Below are 20884 nucleotides of genomic sequence, written 5' to 3'. Positions count from 1 at the left end.
AACCTAGAGAAATCCTCCGCGTGAACTCTCTGGTGCTCGACGTTAACACGGCCTAGAGAGACGATAGTAGACCTGACGTCAGGGGATACCTCAACCACGGCGTTGTATAAATTACTGTTACGATTGCTAGTGAGGAAGCACAATCTAATGTTACTTTCCTGAATGGAATTCTGTGAGCAAACTATTTCTATCAGTTCCTCACGAGCAATAGACCTGCTGATGCCCTTGAGTATGAGCAGTGGGCGTTTAAGTTTTTCCTCCTGGGCCGCTAATCCCTGGATCGATTTAGTCCGCTCAATAGTTTCTTTGCAGTGTTGCGGGCTATCAAACTCGACTCTCACTCTACCCTTGGAGATGGGCTGAATTTTGCACGGGCGTAGCCGAGTTGACGAAAAGAGATATTCTCCTTCCACTTACTCACCACCTCGTGGGAATTGGTAGAGCCTTCTTCTGTGGAGCTAATGATCAGTGCCGGATTGGATTTGACTTTGGGTGCAGGAACAAATTTTGATTTAGAAGCTACTGCTGCGTAAGAGGTAAATGGTGGTTGAGAGGCGATGGATTGGGTGTTAAACTCTTGTCTGAACTTTTTGAGTTCGTAACGGACTCCCTCAATAATTTCCTCGGTCCTCAGGTGGCAGTGGTTCTCAACTGATGGTTGAAAATTTACCGCACCAAGCTCTTGAATGTCAACAAGATTTCTAACCGACTTCTGGATTTCCTCGGCTGCAGCTATTATAAAAAGTTTATTAGCTTTCGTGACAGTTCTGCCATCCGCGACAGCATGTACAATACACTTTGAGAGCTCTGTTAGTAGATTAGCAAAGGAACCAATATCCGTAACTTGATCGGCATACACTGGCAATTCCGACGGTAATGTGGGCGCCATGGGTCAATAGCGATAGGCTACGCGGGAAATAACTAACTAAAAATATGTTGTATAATTTGTTTACCAATAAATGCGTCGTACTCAAATTAGATATCGGCAATATTAAATGACAACAACATTAACATCTGGTTATTATAATCTGCCAATAGATGGCGCTATAATCGAATTAAACGGCACTAGAATTAAATAATGAGTAATTTTCCTTCCATCCACAAAAAGCGGTTTGTTCTATCCATATTCCTGGGGACTGGCAACGCAACGAGAAGTGATAAAATAGTATCTAATCGAGTGTCTAGTGTCTGAGTGTCTAGTGCCTGAGTGTCTAGTTTCTGAGTGTCTAAAGTCTGAGTGTCGGAGTGTCTATTGTCTAGTGTACAGTGTCTGAGTGTCGGAGTGTCTAGTGTCTAGTGTCTGAGTGACTAGTGTCTGAGTTACTAGGATCTGAGTGTCTGAGTGTCTGAGTGACTAGAATCTGAGTGTCTGAGTGCCTGACTGTCTAGTATCTGAGTGTCCCGTGTCTGAGTGTCAGACACTAGACACCAGACACTAGACACTCTGACACTCAGATACTCCGACACTCAAACACTAGACACTAGTCACTGGACACTGGACACTCAGACACTAGACACTCAGACACTAAACCCAAATCACTGGACACTAGACACTCAGACGCTAGACACTCAGACACTCCGACACTCAGACACTCAGACACTCAGACACTCAGACACTCAGACACTCCGACACTCAGACACTAGACCGACACTCAGACACTCAGACACTAGACACTAGACACTAGACACTAGACACTAGACACTAGACACTAGACACTAGACACTCAGACACTCAAACACTCAGACACTACGACACTCAGACACTTCGACACTCCGACATTCCGACACTCCGACACTCCGACACTCCGACACTCCGACACTCCGACACTCAGACACTCCGACACTCAGACACTCAGACACTCAAACACTCAGACACTCAGACACTCAGACACTTCGACACTCAGACACTCAGACACTACGACACTCAGGCACTCAGACACTTCGACACTCAGACACTCAGACACTAGACACTCAGACACTCCGACACTCAGACACTAGACACTAGACACTAGACACTAGACACTGGACACTAGACACTCAGACACTAAGACACTCAGACACTAGACACTAGACACTAGACACTAGACACTGGACACTAGACACTCAGACACTCACACACTCAGACACTAGACACTCCGACACTCCGACACTAGACACTAGACACTAGACACTAGACACTCAGACACTCAGACACTCAGACACAAGACACTTGACACTAGACACTAGACACTGACACTAGACACTAGACACTAGACACTAGACACAGACACTCAGACACTCAGACACTCAGAAACTCAGACACTACGACACTCAGACACTCAGACACTACGACACTCAGACACTCCGACACTCAGACACTCAGACACTCAGACACTCACACTCAGACACTCAGACACTCAGACACTCAGACACTCAGACACTACGACACTCAGACACTTCGACACTCCGACACTCCGACACTCCGACACTCCGACACTCCGACACTCAGACACTCCAACACTCAGACACTCAGACACTCAGACACTCAAACACTCAGACACTCAGACACTCAGACACTAGACACTCAGACACTCAGACACTCAGACACTCCGACACTCAGACACTCAGACACTCAGACACTAAACACTCAGACACTCAGACACTCAGACGCTAGACACTCAGACACTCCGACACTCAGACACTCAGACACTCAGACACTCAGAAACTCAGACACTACGACACTCAGACACTCAGACCCTAGACACTCAGACACTAGACACTTAGACACTCCAACACTCAGACACTCAGACACTCAGACACTCAAACACACTCAGACACTCAGACACTACACACACTCAGACATTCCGACACTCAGACACTCAGACACTAGACACTCCGACACTCAGACACTCAGACACCAGACACTAGACACTAAACACTCAGACAATAGACTCTAGACACACTAGACACTCAGACACTAGACACTCAGACACTCAGACACTCCGACACTCGGACACTCAGACACTAGACACTAGACACTAGACACTTGACACTAGACACTAGACACTCAGACACTCAGACACTCCGACACTAGACACAAGACACTCAGACACTCAGACACTCAGACACTAGACACTCGACACTAGACACTAGACACAAGACACTAAACACTAGACACTAGACACCAGACATCAGACACTAGACACTAGACACTAGACACTAGACACTAGACACTAGACACTCAGACACTCAGACACTCAGACAGTCGACACTAGACACTAGACACTAGACACTAGACACTAGACACTCAGACACTCAGACACTCAGACACTACGACACTCAGACACTCAGACACTCCGACACTCCGACACTCCGACACTCAGACACTCAGACACTCAGACACAACGACACTCCGACACACCGACACTCCGACACTCAGACACTCAGACACTCCGACACTCCGACACTCCGACACTCCGACACTCCGACACTCCGACACTCCGACACTCCGACACTCAGACACTCAGACACTCCGACACTCAGATACTCAGACACTCATACACTCAGACACTCAGACACTCAGACACTACGACACTCAGACACTCAGACCCTAGAAACTCAGACACTAGACACTCAGACACTCCGACACTCAGACACTGGACACTCGACACTAGACACTAGACACTCAGACACTCAGATACTCAGACACACACTCAGACACTAGACACTAGACACTAGACACTAGACACTCAGACACTCAGACACTCAGACACTACGACACTCCGCCACTCCGACACTCCGACACTCAGACACTCAGACACTCAGACACAACGACACTCAGACACTCAGACACTCAGACACTCCGACACTCGGACACTCAGACACTAGACACTAGACACTAGACACTAGACACTAGACACTAGACACTAGACACTAGACACTAGACACTAGACACTAGACACTAGACACTCAGACACTAGACACTAGACACTAGACACTAGACACTAGACACTCAGACACTCAGACACTCAGACACTCAGACACTCAGACACTAGACACTTGACACTAGACACTAGACACTAGACACTAGACACCAGACACTAGACTCAATCATTAGACACTAGACACTAGACACTAGACACTCAGACGCTCAGACACTAGACACTCGACACTAGACACTAGACACTAGACACTCAGACACTCAGACACTCAGACACTACGACACTCAGACACTCCGACACTCCGACACTCTGACACTCCGACACGCCGACACTCCGACACTCCGACACTCCGACACTCAGACACTCATACACTCAGACACTCAGACACTCAGACACTCAGACACTACGACACTCAGACACTCAGACCCTAGAAACTCAGACACTAGACACTCAGACACTCCGACACTCAGACACTGGACACTCGACACTAGACACTAGACACTCAGACACTCAGATACTCAGACACACACACTCAGACACTAGACACTGGACACTAGACACTAGACACTCAGACACTCAGACACTACGACACTCAGACACTCAGACACTCTCCGACACTCCGACACTCCGACACTCAGACACTCCAACACTCAGACACTCAGACACTCAGACACTCAAACACACAGACACTCAGACACTACGACACTCAGACATTCCGACACTCAGACACTCAGACACTAGACACTCCGACACTCAGACACTCAGACACCAGACACTAGACACTAAACACTCAGACAATAGACTCTAGACGCTCAGACGCTAGACACTCAGACACTCCGACACTCAGACACTCAGACACTCCGCCACTCAGACACTCAGACACTCAGACACTAGACACTAGACACTTGACACTTGACACTAGACACTAGACACTAGACACTAGACACTGGACACTGGACACTAGACACTAGACACTAGACACAAGACACTCAGACACTCAGACACTCAGACACTAGACACTCGACACTAGACACTAGACACAAGACACTAAACACTAGACACTAGACACCAGACATCAAACACTAGACACTAGACACTCAGACACTCAGACACTCAGACAGTCGACACTAGACACTAGACACTAGACACTAGACACTAGACACTCAGACACTCAGACACTCAGACACTACGACACTCAGACACTCAGACACTCCGACACTCCGACACTCCGACACTCAGACACTCAGACACTCAGACACAACGACACTCCGACACACCGACACTCCGACACTCAGACACTCAGACACTCCGACACTCCGACACTCCGACACTCCGACACTCCGACACTCCGACACTCCGACACTCCGACACTCCGACACTCAGACACTCAGACACTCCGACACTCAGACACTCAGACACTCAGACACTCAGACACTCAGACACTCAGACACTCAGACACTCAGACACTAGACGAGACACTAGACACTCAGACACTCCGACACTCAGACACTGGACACTCGACACTAGACACTAGACACTCAGACACTCAGATACTCAGACACATACACTCAGACACTAGACACTGGACACTAGATACTAGACACTCAGACACTCAGACACTACGACACTCCGCCACTCCGACACTCCGACACTCAGACACTCAGACACTCAGACACAACGACACTCAGACACTCAGACACTCAGACACTCCGACACTCGGACACTCAGACACTAGACACTAGACACTAGACACTAGACACTAGACACTAGACACTAGACACTAGACACTAGACACTAGACACTAGACACTAGACACTAGACACTCAGACACTAGACACTAGACACTAGACACTAGACACTAGACACTCAGACACTCAGACACTCAGACACTCAGACACTCAGACACTAGACACTTGACACTAGACACTAGACACTAGACACTAGACACCAGACACTAGACTCAATCATTAGACACTAGACACTAGACACTAGACACTCAGACGCTCAGACACTAGACACTCGACACTAGACACTAGACACTAGACACTCAGACACTCAGACACTCAGACACTACGACACTCAGACACTCCGACACTCAGACACTCCGACACTCCGACACTCCGACACTCCGACACTCAGACACTCATACACTCAGACACTCAGACACTCAGACACTCAGACACTACGACACTCAGACACTCAGACCCTAGAAACTCAGACACTAGACACTCAGACACTCCGACACTCAGACACTGGACACTAGACACTCAGACACTCAGACACTCAGACACTCAGATACTCAGACACACACACTCAGACACTAGACACTGGACACTAGACACTAGACACTCAGACACTCAGACACTACGACACTCAGACACTTCGATACTCCGACACTCCGACACTCCGACACTCCGACACTCAGACACTCCAACACTCAGACACTCAGACACTCAGACACTCAAACACTCAGACACTCAGACACTACGACACTCAGACATTCCGACACTCAGACACTCAGACACTAGACACTCCGACACTCAGACACTCAGACACCAGACACTAGACACTAAACACTCAGACAATAGACTCTAGACGCTCAGACGCTAGACACTCAGACACTCCGACACTCAGACACTCAGACACTCCGACACTCGGACACTCAGACACTAGACACTAGACACTAGACACTTGACACTTGACACTAGACACTAGACACTAGACACTAGACACTGGACACTGGACACTAGACACTAGACACTAGACACAAGACACTCAGACACTCAGACACTCAGACACTAGACACTCGACACTAGACACTAGACACAAGACACTCGACACTCGACAATCAGACACTAGACACTCGACTCTCGACACTATTACAATTAACACTAGACACTAGACACTAGACACTAGACACTAGACACTAGACACTAGACACTAGACACTCAGACACTCAGACACTCAGACACTACGACACTCAGACACTCAGACACTCCGACACTCCGACACTCCGACACTCAGACACTCAGACACTCAGACACAACGACACTCCGACACACCGACACTCCGACACTCAGACACTCAGACACTCCGACACTCCGACACTCCGACACTCCGACACTCCGACATTCCGACACTCCGACACTCCAACCCTCAGACACTCCGACACTCCGACACTCAGACACTCAGACACTCAGACACTCAGACACTCAGACACTCAGACACTCAGACACTCAGACACTCAGACACTCAGACACTCAGACACTCAGACACTCAGACACTCAGACACTCAGACACTCAGACACTCAGACACTCAGACACTCAGACACTCAGACACTCAGACACTCAGACACTCAAACACTTAGACACTCAGACACTCAGACACTACGATACTCAGACACTCAGACACTTCGACACTCAGACACTCAGACACTAGACACTCAGACACTCCAACACTCAGACACTGGACACTAGACACTTGACACTTGACACTAGACACTCAGACACTAAGACACTGACACTAGACACTAGACACTAGACACTAGACACTGGACACTAGACACTCAGACACTCAGACACTCAGACACAAGACACTTGACACTTGACACTTGACACTAGACACTAGACACTAGACACTAGACACTAGACACTAGACACTAGACACTAGACACTAGACACTAGACACTAGACACTACGACACTCAGACACTCCGACACTCCGACACTCCGACACTCCGACACTCCGACACTCAGACACTCAGACACTCCGACACTCAGACACTCCGACACTCGACACTAGACACTCAGACACTCAAACACTCAGACACTACGACACTCAGACACTTCGACACTCCGACACTCCGACACTCCGACACTCCGACACTCCGACACTCAAATACTTAGACACTCAGACACTCAGACACTACAACACTCAGACACTCAGACACTCAGACACTCAGACACTCAGACACTCAGACACTCAGACACTAGACACTTGACACTAGACACTAGACACTAGACACAAGACACTTGACACTTGACACTTGACACTAGACACTAGACACTAGACACTAGACACTAGACACTAGACACTAGACACTAGACACTAGACACTAGACACTCAGACACTCAGACACTCGACACTAGACACTAGACACTAGACACTAGACACTAGACACTAGACACTAGACACTAGACACTCAGACACTCAGACACTCAGACACTACGACACTCAGACACTCCGACACTCCGACACTCCGACACTCCGACACTCCGACACTAGACACTAGACACTAGACACTAGACACTAGACACTAGACACTAGACACTCAGACACTCAGACACTCAGACACTACGACACTCAGACACTCCGACACTCCGACACTCCGACACTCAGACACTCAGACACTCCGACACTAGACACTCGACACTAGACACTAGACACAAGACACTAAACACTAGACACTAGACACCAGACATCAGACACTAGACACTAGACACTCGGACACGAGACACTCAGACACTCAGACACTAGACAATAGAAACTCAGACACTAGAAACTAGAGACACTCAGACACTCAGACACTCAGACACTCAGACACTCAGACACTCAGACACTCAGACACTCAGACACTCAGACACTCAGACACTCGACACTCAGACACTAGACACTCAGACACTCAGACACTAGACACTTGACACTAGACACTAGACACTCCGACACTCAGACACACAGACACTCAGACATCAGACACTCCGACACTCAGACACTTAGACACTTAGACACTCAGACACTCAGACACTCAGACACTACGACACTACGACACTCAGACACTACGACACTCAGACACTCAGACCCAGACACTGACACACTCAGACACTGGACACTCAGACACTCAGACACTAGACACTCAGACACTGGACACTCAGACACTCGACACTCAGACACTCAGACACTAGACACTCAGACACTCAGACACTCGACACTCAGACACTGGACACTCAGAAAATGAGACACTCAGACACTGGACACTCAGACACTAGACACTCAGACACTAGACACTCAGACACTAGACACTCAGACACTAGACACTCAGACACTGGACACTCAGACACTGGACATTCAGATACTCTGACACTGGACACTCAGACACTAGACACTCAGACACTAGACACTCAGACACTAGACACTCAGACACTGGACACTCAGACACTGGACACTCAGACACTGGACACTCAGACACTCAGACACACTGGACACTCACTCAGACACTGGACACTCAGACACTCAGACACTCACACACACTCAGACACTCAGACACTCGACACTCAGACACTCAGAAATCTGACACTCGTAACTAAGACACTGGCCACTCAGACACTCAGACACTGGACACTCAGACACTGACACTCAGACACTCAGACACTCAGACACTCACTCAGACACTCAGACACTCAGACACTGGACACTCAGACACTGGACACTCAGACACTGGACACTCAGACACTGGACACTCAGACACTCGACACTACACACTCAGACACTCACACTCAGACACTGGACACTCAGACACTGGACACTCAGACACTCGACACTCCGACACTCTAGACACTCAGACACTCTTAACTGACACTCAGACACTGGACACAAGACACTCAGACACAGGACACTCAGACACTGGACACTCAGACACTGGACACTCAGACACTCAGACACTCAGACACTCAGACACTCAGACACTCAGACACTGGACACTCAGACACTCAGACACTGGACACTCAGACACTGGACACTCAGACACTCGACACTCAGACACTCTCAGACACTCAGACACTGGACACTCACACAATCAACACTCAATCAGACACTCACACTCATACACTGGACACTCAGACACTCAGACACTCAGACACTCGACACTCAGACACTCGACACTCAGACACTAGACACTCAGACACTGGACAGACACTTGACACTCGATACTCAGACACTGAGACTCAGACTCAGACACTAGACACTCAGACACTCAGACACTAGACACTCAGACACTCAGACACTGGACACTCACACACTCAGACACTCGACACTCAGACACTGGATACTCAGACACTCAGACACTCAGACACTGGACACTCAGACACTCGACACTCAGACACTCGACACTCAGACACTCGACACTCAGACACTCGACACTCAGACACTGGACACTCAGACACTCAGACACTCAGACACTCAGACACTGGACACTCAGACACTCAGACACTGGACACTCAGACACTGGACACTCAGACACTGGACACTCAGACACTCAGACACTCACACTCAGACACTCAGACACTCAGACACTGGACACTCAGACACTCAGACACTCAGACACTGGACACTCAGACACTGGACACTCAGACACTGGACACTCAGACACTGGACACTCAAACACTGGACCCTCAAACACTGGACACTCAGACACTCAGACACTGGACATTCACAAACTGCACACTCGAACCGCTCACCAAGACACTCCACACTCAGACACTGGACACTCAGACACTGACACTCAGACACTCAGACACTCAGACACTCAGACACTGACACTCAGACACTCAGACACTCAGACACTCACTCAGACACTGGACACTCAGACACTCAGACACTGGACACTCAGACACTGGACACTCAGACACTGGATACTCAGACACTCAGACACTGGACACTCAGACACTGGACACTCAGACACTGGACACTCAGACACTGGACACTCAGACACTGGACACTCAGACACTCAGACACTGGACACTCAGACACTCAGACACTGGACACTCAGACACTCGACACTCAGACACTCGACACTCAGACACTCAGACACTCGACACTCAGACACTGGACACTCAGACACTGGACACTCAGACACTCAGACACTGGACACTCAGACACTCAGACACTCAGACACTCGACACTCAAACACTGGACATTCAGACACTCAGACACTCAGATACTCAGACACTCAGATACTGGACACTCAGACAATCGACACTCGGACACTGGACACTTAAACACTCGGCACTTAGACACTGGACACTCAGACACTCGACACTCAGACACTTGACACTCAGACACTCAGACACTCGACACTCAAACACTGGACACTCAGACACTGGACACTCGGGCACTGGACACTCAGACACTCAGACACTCAGACACTGCACTCAGACAATCGACACTTGGACACTGGACACTTAGACACTCGACACTCAGACACTGGACACTCAGACACTCGACACTCGGACACTCGACACTCAGACACTCGACACTCAGACACTCGACACTCAGACACTCGACACTCAGACACTCGACACTCAGACACTCTATACTCAGACACTGGACACTCAGACACTTGACACTCAGACACTCAGACACTGGACACTCAGACACTCGACACTCAGACACTCGACACTCAGACACTCTATACTCAGACACTGGACACTCAGACACTCGACACTCAGACACTCGACACTCAGACACTCTATACTCAGACACTGGACACTCAGACACTCAGACACTGGACACTCAGACACTGGACACTCAGACACTCGACACTCGACACTCGGACACTCGACACTCAGACACTCGACACTCAGACACTCGACACTCAGACACTGGACACTCAGACACTCAGACACTCAGACACTGGACACTCAGACACTGGACACTCAGACACTCAGACACTCAGACACTGTACACTCAGACAATCGACACTCGGACACTGGACACTTAGACACTCGACACTCAGACACTGGACACTCAGACACTCGACACTCAGACACTTGACACTCAGACACTCACTCGACACTCAGACACTCATACACTCGACACTCAGACACTCAGACACTGGACACTCAGACACTGGACACTCAGACACTGGACACTCAGACACTGGACACTCAGCACACTATGACACTGGACACTCAGACACTCGACACTCAGACACTCAGACACTCAGACACTCAGACACTGGACACTCAGATACTGGACTCTCAGACACTCAGACACTCAGACACTGGACATTCAGACACTAGACACTCACTCACTCATGCACGCACGCAAGCACGCAAGCACGCACGCACGCACGCACGCACGCACGCATGCACATACACACACACACACACTTACTTCCACATACTATATGACTTATACTAGTTCTTTTGCATGCTATTTAACTTAACTAATATAATATAATGATATAATGTAAAACTAAATGTCTAAATGTTTATATGTATGTTGGGCACATATATATGTGCTACATGTACATGAATTTTTTTTGTTTAATTAACAGTTTTATTAATTCTACTGGAACGCTAGCGCCTCTGCCTTGAGGAGGTGGGCGTTGACAGCCACGACGCAGTTATTTTTAACTAATGTGGCTGTTATCGTACACTACCCTACAATTGTAATTTTTTATGGTTTCAATACATATATTTAATTTAATTTTAATCTGACCTTTATTTCCGCAAAACCGGTTATTAAGTTAATAAACTGAGCATATTGTTTAATGTAACCATTGAAGCCGTGAAGGTTCTTTCACATGCACCCTGTAATGCAAATAGTAGAGACAAAAAAGGGGGTAAAAAAAGGAAAACTGTATTCCATGTAATTTGATACAGTTACCCCTACTACGATATTTTTAATTTTTTTTGCAAATAGTTTTTTGCTTTGTAACGAATAATGTCAGCTTCAGTTACAGAATTAGTATTTAACCAATATGGGAGTAAAACTTAATGGTCCAGGGATGGGCATCAGCGTCCCTCTTAAAACACGATTAAAAGCCTAACTGCAATCGCCAACCCGCCTGCCAGGCGTGGTAGCTACTGGCAAAACTTCCCTTATAGGGAAGACCTATGTCCAGCAGTGGACAGTTAAAGGCAGATATGATGGTGATGGTGATGGAATTAAACTTTATAGGTTGAAAAATGAATTTTTAAAATGGGTTGTATGAAATTTTTTAAAATTGGCATGTTTAAGATTATTTTCCTCCTTAAAAAAGGACATATCTTTGTGCATTAGACAATACTGAGATGGGCACGGAACACTCAGTCCTCTCCTCTTAATATACCTACGTGTGTTGCCATGTTTTTCAGAAAGCACTGCGTGGAGATCAACGTGATAGAGAAAACTGCTAGCAATTAGGCCTTTAATTTCGGTTACTAACAGCCCCCTCCCCCTTCTAGATATTAATAATCTAAAAGTACCTATGAAGAAAATGTATGTAAGAATGTAAAAAATTGTTTGATATCCAAATTTTTATCAGTGACAAATTTTACATTACTAAATTATATATTCGATACAATTTATCTAGAAAGTATGCAAGCAGGTTGTATCTGAATTTGGTAGGGTTATACAGCTGTATAACATTTTGTATACGCTAATACAAAAATAGCAACTGATGGTGTATCTTTCGTCTTCTTTTTACTAATTATATTTGCATAAGAAGAAAGAAGACAACCGCATGACTTACAGTTGTTATTTTATCATTCCTTCTATGTAATTCCTTGTTCTTAGCAGGAACGTGAGTTTCGCGATCATAGTACGCCGCTATATTTTAATACTGCGATGCGACCTGTACATTAGCATACGAAATTAACCCGTCACCGCCGCAGCTGTCGCCGGTCTGTATGACCACTCAGTTGATTGAAACTGCGAGTACGTGTTCGTATTGTGTATACTCGTATAGGCACAATAGTATTGTATTTCGCAGTTGAAATAATTACGTCGAGTTTTTAATATTAATAAAAATAAAATTACATATTGGTTTATTGTTTATTTATTTATCTAAACGGACTTTTTAATGATCATGTAATTTAAGACATAGTACATTTAAATAAACATATATAAACTTAATAACTGCCGAAGTTTTCCCAAGAGACTACAGCATGGGCTTCTTCAAAAGAGGGGGTAAAGAGGTTTCTTCAGGGTCGGCATCGCGCGTGTTATACCTCTGGTATTGCAGGCGTTCATAGGCTACGGTAACCGCTTACCATCAGGTGGGCTGTATGCTTGTTTGCCACCTCAGTGGTATAAAAAAATATATAAATATTTATGTATTAACAGAGATTTAAAAGAGTAATTCTTGAGATTCTTGCGAGCTCTACTCAACAGATAACAACCTTCCGAACCTTGCAGTAGATTAAAAAAAAATAATGACATAAAAGTTCTTCCAAACAAGTCTATTTAAATAAAAATGATTTGAATTCGAATTGAAACTAATAAATAAAAAGGAATGGTTTGATTTACTAACTAGAGCAAAAGATAAATTAAATACCGTATTGCGGTGACTAGAGACACTAGAATTTAACATTCGCCCGTATCCTGTCCCATCAACATCGCAAGTGGGACAGGCTCCTTAAATCAGCCGCCAGCGTCCCACCAATAAACCACAAGCACCCAGTATCCGGCAAAATTAACAACGAGTATGCGGCATAACACTGGTACGACTTGACATAAAGCTACTGTATGTATCTACGCACGGCGCTATGCGCTTTAGAATTCGATGGCGCAAGTGATAGGAGATAGCGTCGTAAACAAGCGATCGAACTTAGAATGCATATATGTAGTAATCTTACGAAAAATTTTTATGGTCATATGCATGGTTTCTGACTTTGTCCTACTCTTATTTTTTTTTATTTTAGATAGATACTCTTTATTGTTTCCTCCAAAAGATTAGAATAGTAAACTTATTATAAATATATAAACAATTTAATGATATCACCAGAGGGAGACTTTGTACAAAAGTCGATTGCTTGGGTACCTCTGTCCCATTCGTGTTTCTATCGTGAAGCAGTTGTGTTTGCATGGCTGTGTTTCGGTTTGACGGGTGGGCTATGGCGTGAATTTACTGGGTATAGAGGAATAACTCCTGAGTCCTCAGGAATGGCAACGTATGGAGGGTATCATGGGCGAAACAGTATACTGTGTTATGTCCATGGTATTGCTCATGTCTATAGGCGACGGTTACCACTTTCCATTAGGTGGGTCGTTAGCTTGTTTGCCATTCTAAGTTGTATAAAAAAAAATCTTTTCCTGCGCTGCGGGTATATCTTGGTGGGGCACCAGTGAGAGATGACAGGTGAGGACAAAAGTAGGTCAGTAAGCTCATCGTGATGAATTTATTAGGAATAGATCACGATGGTATCCAGCGAGGCTGCAGCTAGATCGACCTAACATTATTTTTTTACTTACAATGGTAAACAAGCTGACGGCTCACCTGATGGAAAGTATTAACAGTCGCCTATAGATATAATATAACACAGTGTATTGCTAGCAATAAGGCCGTTAGATCTAGATACTTCCACTCGTATTTCTATCGCTAAGCAGCTACCTTTATAGCTGTGTTTTGGTTTCAAGGGTAAAGCTATAAGGTACGGAATCATAACCCTTTTCATTAGGACCTGTAATGTATGCTGAGTACAAAAGTAAGCGTAACAGTGTATTTGTCTATGGTAGTTTCATGTTTAACGGCGATGGTCACCACTTTTTATCAGATCAGCCATCATTACAATATGCATAAATAATATATTAAAATCGAAACTGGACAATATTTTTATTAAAAGATATTTAAAAAAAATTTTTTTTTAATTGAAACAGTTGTGGGAAAAATAATCATTTTTGGAAATTTTATCTGTCCATATGTACGTTTGTTCCAGAATTACGTAATAATTACTGCATTAAATTCGACGCGGTTCTTACTGCTGTACATCTGAAGTTGTAACTTAAAAACTGATGTATGTTTAATTTTAATACGCTATCTGGAAGTGTTCTATTTTATTGACTTTTCCAACTTCTGAAATCCATGTGTAGGAATAAGTTACTTTTAAATAAAAAAAAATCACTGACTAATATTTTCAAACTTGAGACTATTTTGAAATTCTGCTAATTGTAAATTTAAATATTTTAAACTCGCTTATAACTTGCACCGGCAATAGTAGTGAATCGTGGAATGGTCCATTGTACCGGTTCAGCGTGCGGGGGTTATTGGAATGCCCGATATAAATATTCATTTTTAAAGGGCTTTTTCAACGGATGAGAGAGAGATCCACGCAGATATTAAAACTGTACCAATGCGTGTGTATGTATGTCACGTAAATAGGTTTAGTGTTTTTTTAATGGATGATAACAGAATGGTAATTCCGCCTGCGCTATCAGTATACACTGGCGGGGTATCAGTGAGTGGTGATAGGTGAGGATGAAAAGGCAGGTCAGTTAGCCCATGCACACGCTGGAGGAGTGCCCAGCGTATGCCGATGAGCGTCGTGTCTTGTCCGCGGTAGTAGGGATCGATCTTTCGCTGCCCGCCGTGGTTCGGTGGATGGTGAGCAGTGAGAGATCGTGGGAAGCGATACTCGTCTTCTGCGATGCCGTCATGTCGCAGAAGGAGGCGGCGGAAAGGGAGCGGGAGAGTGCCACTCTCGCACCGTTAATCCGCCGCAGACGAGTCAGACGCAGAAGAAGGGGCGTGCCCAGTTTCGCCCCTCCTCCTTCCCAACTGGGGTCGGGGTGATACCTGTGGAAAGGTATTGTCCTAATGGTCCTGGGGGATGTGTTAATATACCGGCGCATCCCCCGAGTGGTAGGGTGAGCACGCCATCCACCCTATCTTGAGAGAGGAGACCTGCTCTTACCATCAGGGAGCGGGTCGCTGCCGTCGGAGATGTGGTGAGTGCGAAAGCGAACCCATGTCTCCGACATATGGCACCTCGAGGTTATATCGTCTGGTTTTTGGTGGGTACGCCCCCACCTTACGGGAGGATTCCCACAGTACCCATTCACCTCCCACAAGGTGTATGGGTCTGCATTAAGCATTTTCTAGGCGTTAAAAAAAAGGTCAGTTAGCCCATCGTGACGAATTCAACGATAAATTAGTCATGACATTGGAAACTGTAATGATTTCAGTATATTAATTTTGCCAGCGCAATCGGTTTACGCTGAAAATCATTGTAGTTAATTACTGATGACTTCGTTACCACGAGCTAGCTAACTAGCCGTCATCCTTACTTACAACCCGTCACTGATATTACTCCATTTCATCCATGTAAAAAAAACTATTTAAAACAAATAAATCAAGTTAAACATTGTGCTTACTACCAACCATTTTACCAGAGGGAGACTTTGTACAAAAGTTATTTGTTTGGCCACCTCTGTCTCATTCGTGTTTCTACCGTGAAGCAGTTGTGTTTGCATGGCTGTGTTTCAGTTTGAAGGGTGCGATATGGCAGTGAATTTACTGGGTACAGAGGAATAACACCTGAGTCCTCAGGAATGGTAACGCATGGCGGGTATCATGTGCGAAACAGTATACTCTGTTATGTCCATGGTACTGCTCCTGTATATAGGCGACGGTTATCTCTCTCCATAAGATGGGCCGTCAGCTTGTTTGCCTTTCTAAGTTTGCATAAAAAAAAATTATACATTTTTACCCCTATTTGCATTAGTTCAAAGTAGTATCGTATTCGACAAATAAAAATATAACAATGTATTGCATATCACTGTAAAGTGCCCCATAGTAATGTTAACATAACATTTGGGCATGTCTCCGTAAACATCCACTTTCAATTCAGTTATCTATTGAAAGGAAAAATACACCTTATGTAAATAGGGAGATATTTCAATGGAATCGCGGTGTACCTACAATTTGTGAGTTTTCCTTTCCAAATTGGATAGTTGCTTTTGAGATAAATGATACAAAAATATTTATACCAGTTTGGAAGACTTCATTTATCTATAATTATTTATATTATATACAAAAATTAAATATTAATGTTATAATTGAGAAAAGATGTGACTGTTTGTTTGTAATGGATAAACAAAAAATAATAACCGATTACTTAAAAGTAGATGGTTTTTGAACCTGCGGGATTTTGTGCAGCAAAATGTCCTGTATTTCTCATTTGCACTTAGACGACAATTATGTAGGAGAAAAAAACTTTTAAATTAAAGTATGAAATAAAGAAAATATGTTTAATTGACATACGGAATCTGGCGTGGCAAATAGGTATCCGCCGGGGGGGAAGAGATTGTTAGTAATGCGGACTACAAATCCCATTACTGGCAATATACCCTGTCAGGTCGACCACCACGTGGTCTCTCCTGGAAACCATCGTGGTGTATTTATTCATCACGATTGGCTAACTGACCTGCCTTTTCATTTACATCTGTCATTTTTCACTGGTGCCTTTAGCGGTGTATGCGTGTTGTATATGCCGTCAGCGTGACCGTGGGGGGGGGGTTACCATTCCATTTTCACCCATTAAAAAATAGATATCCGCTTTTCTAAGCTGAGAATTGGGATGATCGCGGAGTCACAACACTGGTAAACTGCGGATTTCCTTATTATATACATATATGTTATTTTCTTTACAAAATCCAATAACTAGAAATATACACTATAGGTGCATTCTAGAACTATTAACTCCCTAATAATATCATTAATTAACTATCAGGTTAATGACATGCCATTATTCTATTGAAGAAATGAATGTAGTTGATTGAGGTGAACAACGTAGTTGGGACGTGGCCAAATAAATTGGTAGATAAAGTGATTTAACTTTCAGCCACTGAGAGACAAGTTTGTGATACGAAGTCAGTGTTGTAAGAAAACATCGAAAATGATTTTCTATCGCTACATTATACTATGGTAAATATTTGATTTGGTATTTATAAAATTAAGTTTTCCTCATTTGAGATATTGATTTTTTTTAAGTAAAAAATTCTTTAATTCCACGTTAATCTCTCACCAGAGTAAATCCCAAACCAGAAGGAGACTTTGTACAAAACTCCTTTGCTTGGGCACCTCTGTCCCATTCGTGTTTCTACCGTGAATCAGTTGTGTTTGCATGGCTGTAGTTTGAAGGATGGGATATGGCAGTGAATTTACAGGGTACAGATGAATAACACCTGAGTCCACAGGAATGGCAACGTATGGGGCGTATCGTGGGCGAAACAGTATACTCTGTTATGTTCATGGTACTGCTTATGTTTATAGGCGACGGTTACCAATTTCCACCAGAAGGGCCGTCAGCTTGTTTGTCATTTTAAGTTGCAAAAGTTATATATTAATTTAGACTATCTTTACTAAAGGAATACTTTTTACATGTACAAGTTATTTTCATCATAACATACCTCTGTTCTGTGTCATTAAGACGTTGTTTTTTGTTTTGTATTTTGGTTTGAGACTGAGAGATGATAGTAAAATTATATGTTATGATGTCACTGAATCATAGCTCTCAAAATACCGGGTACGGTAAAACGGGGTGAATAGGAACAATTTAAAACTTCGATTCAAATTTTTTAGGTTAATGTATTCAGCATACATCAAATGTTACTATACATTAACATTAACAACATGGATCATAATTTATAAAATTTGGCCACATATTATTAACTAAATAGCCCGGTTTCCTTAAAATTTTATAAAATGTGTTTATTTTCTATATACTCCGAGGTTGGGGTGAATAGATATTACAGAAGGGTCAATTAAAAAAATTTGCTAGGATTGTTACTTTTGTAAAGTAAGTTTATGTACGTAAGTGTGTACTGTTTATTAATAAATCTTATATTGAGCATTAAATATATGTAAACAGGTTTGGCGTGTTTCTTACTTTCTTAGTAACAGTTTATAAGTATAAAATAAAAAAAAAGTGGCTAGCATACAAAATTATATATTAATTACTCAGTTTCATTTATTCAGTTTGAACCTTTACAGGAAATAATAAAGATTAGTTATTCATGTATTTATCAACGTTAATTGTTTCTAATTTCAGGTTTATCGAATATTTCGGATTAAATAAACCATCGCCTCGGGAAGAGCTGCTTATGAAGCTTTTAAAAAAGAAAAAAAAAGTGGAACACAAGACTCAACTCAAAGTAGATCAGACGTATAATTTCTATGTGACCATGTTATTATCAGTGATTTGCCCATTAATATGCTTGTCGGTACCCTTAGCGATCCTGGATTCCCCGTGTGACATTTTACTTGAATATGAGCTGCATCAGTGTTACGCAATTGCTAAATTTCTAAAAGAGTACATTAACGTTGTTGATTTTTTTATATTGGCATTAATAATAACATTAATTCGTATATCGACCAAAATGATACTTGACGGTATAAAATATACAAAGATTAATATAAGTCCTTGGCTCGAAATGGGCAAATATACGTTGCCTTCAAAGACAATACAGATTATTGTGCACGAGGATTCGGAATGTGAAATAATGCAGTCATTTTAATTGAGACAGATTTTATCAAGAAGTTCTATTGCATGAGGAATTAATCGATAAGAGTCGAAATTAGTTTAAACAACCAAAATACTATATATATATATATATATATATATATATATATATATATATATATATATATATATATATATATATATATATATATATTGTTAATGATGTGCGCTTGCGTTTTGATGATGAACAGATGATATGATGATGATGATGATGATGATGATGATGAATAAATACACCTAGTATTTGCAGCTATTTAACTAGGGTAAATAAAAATAGATAATAATTTGAAGCGTTGATGTAATATAAATTTAATGTAATGCGCTGAAGGTTGTTTTGCAAGTCAGTTACAATTTTGAAATCTGAAAGGTCATGTAAATTTCTCCTGCGTTATGATTGGCGTTCTTGCGATGTCGTGATGAGCGGCTCTTGTGACTGGTTGATGTTGTGCGTGATTATCTATTAATAACTTAGCAGTCGTCCATTGGTTTTACCGCTGAAACCGCTTCATTATACGCAGGAGTGAATAATATTCATTGCATATTGTTAATGCTTTAACAATATATATAATAATTATAGCTAATCATTTCCGTGTACACCCGGCATAGAAGAGGCCACCCTTTTCTTTACCGTGGGTGTAAGGCAACTAAGAGAGGACGAGGGATGGGCAGCAGCGTCCCTTTAAA

General features: G+C 43.8%; 1 protein-coding gene across 1 annotated transcript; it reads left to right on the top strand.

The window, feature by feature from the left end:
• Positions 1-18464: 18464 nt before the first annotated feature.
• LOC116413815 (uncharacterized) lies at positions 18465-20225 on the top strand. The gene is made up of 2 exons (XM_031914776.2): positions 18465-18603; positions 19730-20225. Exons 1-2 carry the CDS (start codon positions 18575-18577, stop codon positions 20193-20195), a joined length of 495 nt encoding a protein of 164 aa, XP_031770636.2. The 5' UTR covers positions 18465-18574; the 3' UTR covers positions 20196-20225.
• Positions 20226-20884: the final 659 nt, after the last annotated feature.

The sequence above is a fragment of the Galleria mellonella genome, unplaced genomic scaffold (genome assembly GCF_026898425.1).
Source record: "Galleria mellonella isolate WM207_F2 unplaced genomic scaffold, CSIRO_AGI_GalMel_v1 utg40, whole genome shotgun sequence".
NCBI classification, from domain to species: Eukaryota; Metazoa; Arthropoda; class Insecta; order Lepidoptera; family Pyralidae; genus Galleria; species Galleria mellonella.
Note: the sequence above shows the minus strand (reverse complement) of the source record. Positions and strands in the feature narration are given on the sequence as shown.

Excerpts from the sequence above, each read along its gene's own strand:
- LOC116413815 (XM_031914776.2), top strand. The coding sequence starts at position 18,575 with ATGATTTTCTATCGCTACATTATACTATG. Across the intron at positions 18,604-19,729 it reads TATCGCTACATTATACTATG|GTTTATCGAATATTTCGGAT; the intron begins GTAAATATTTGA and ends TTCTAATTTCAG.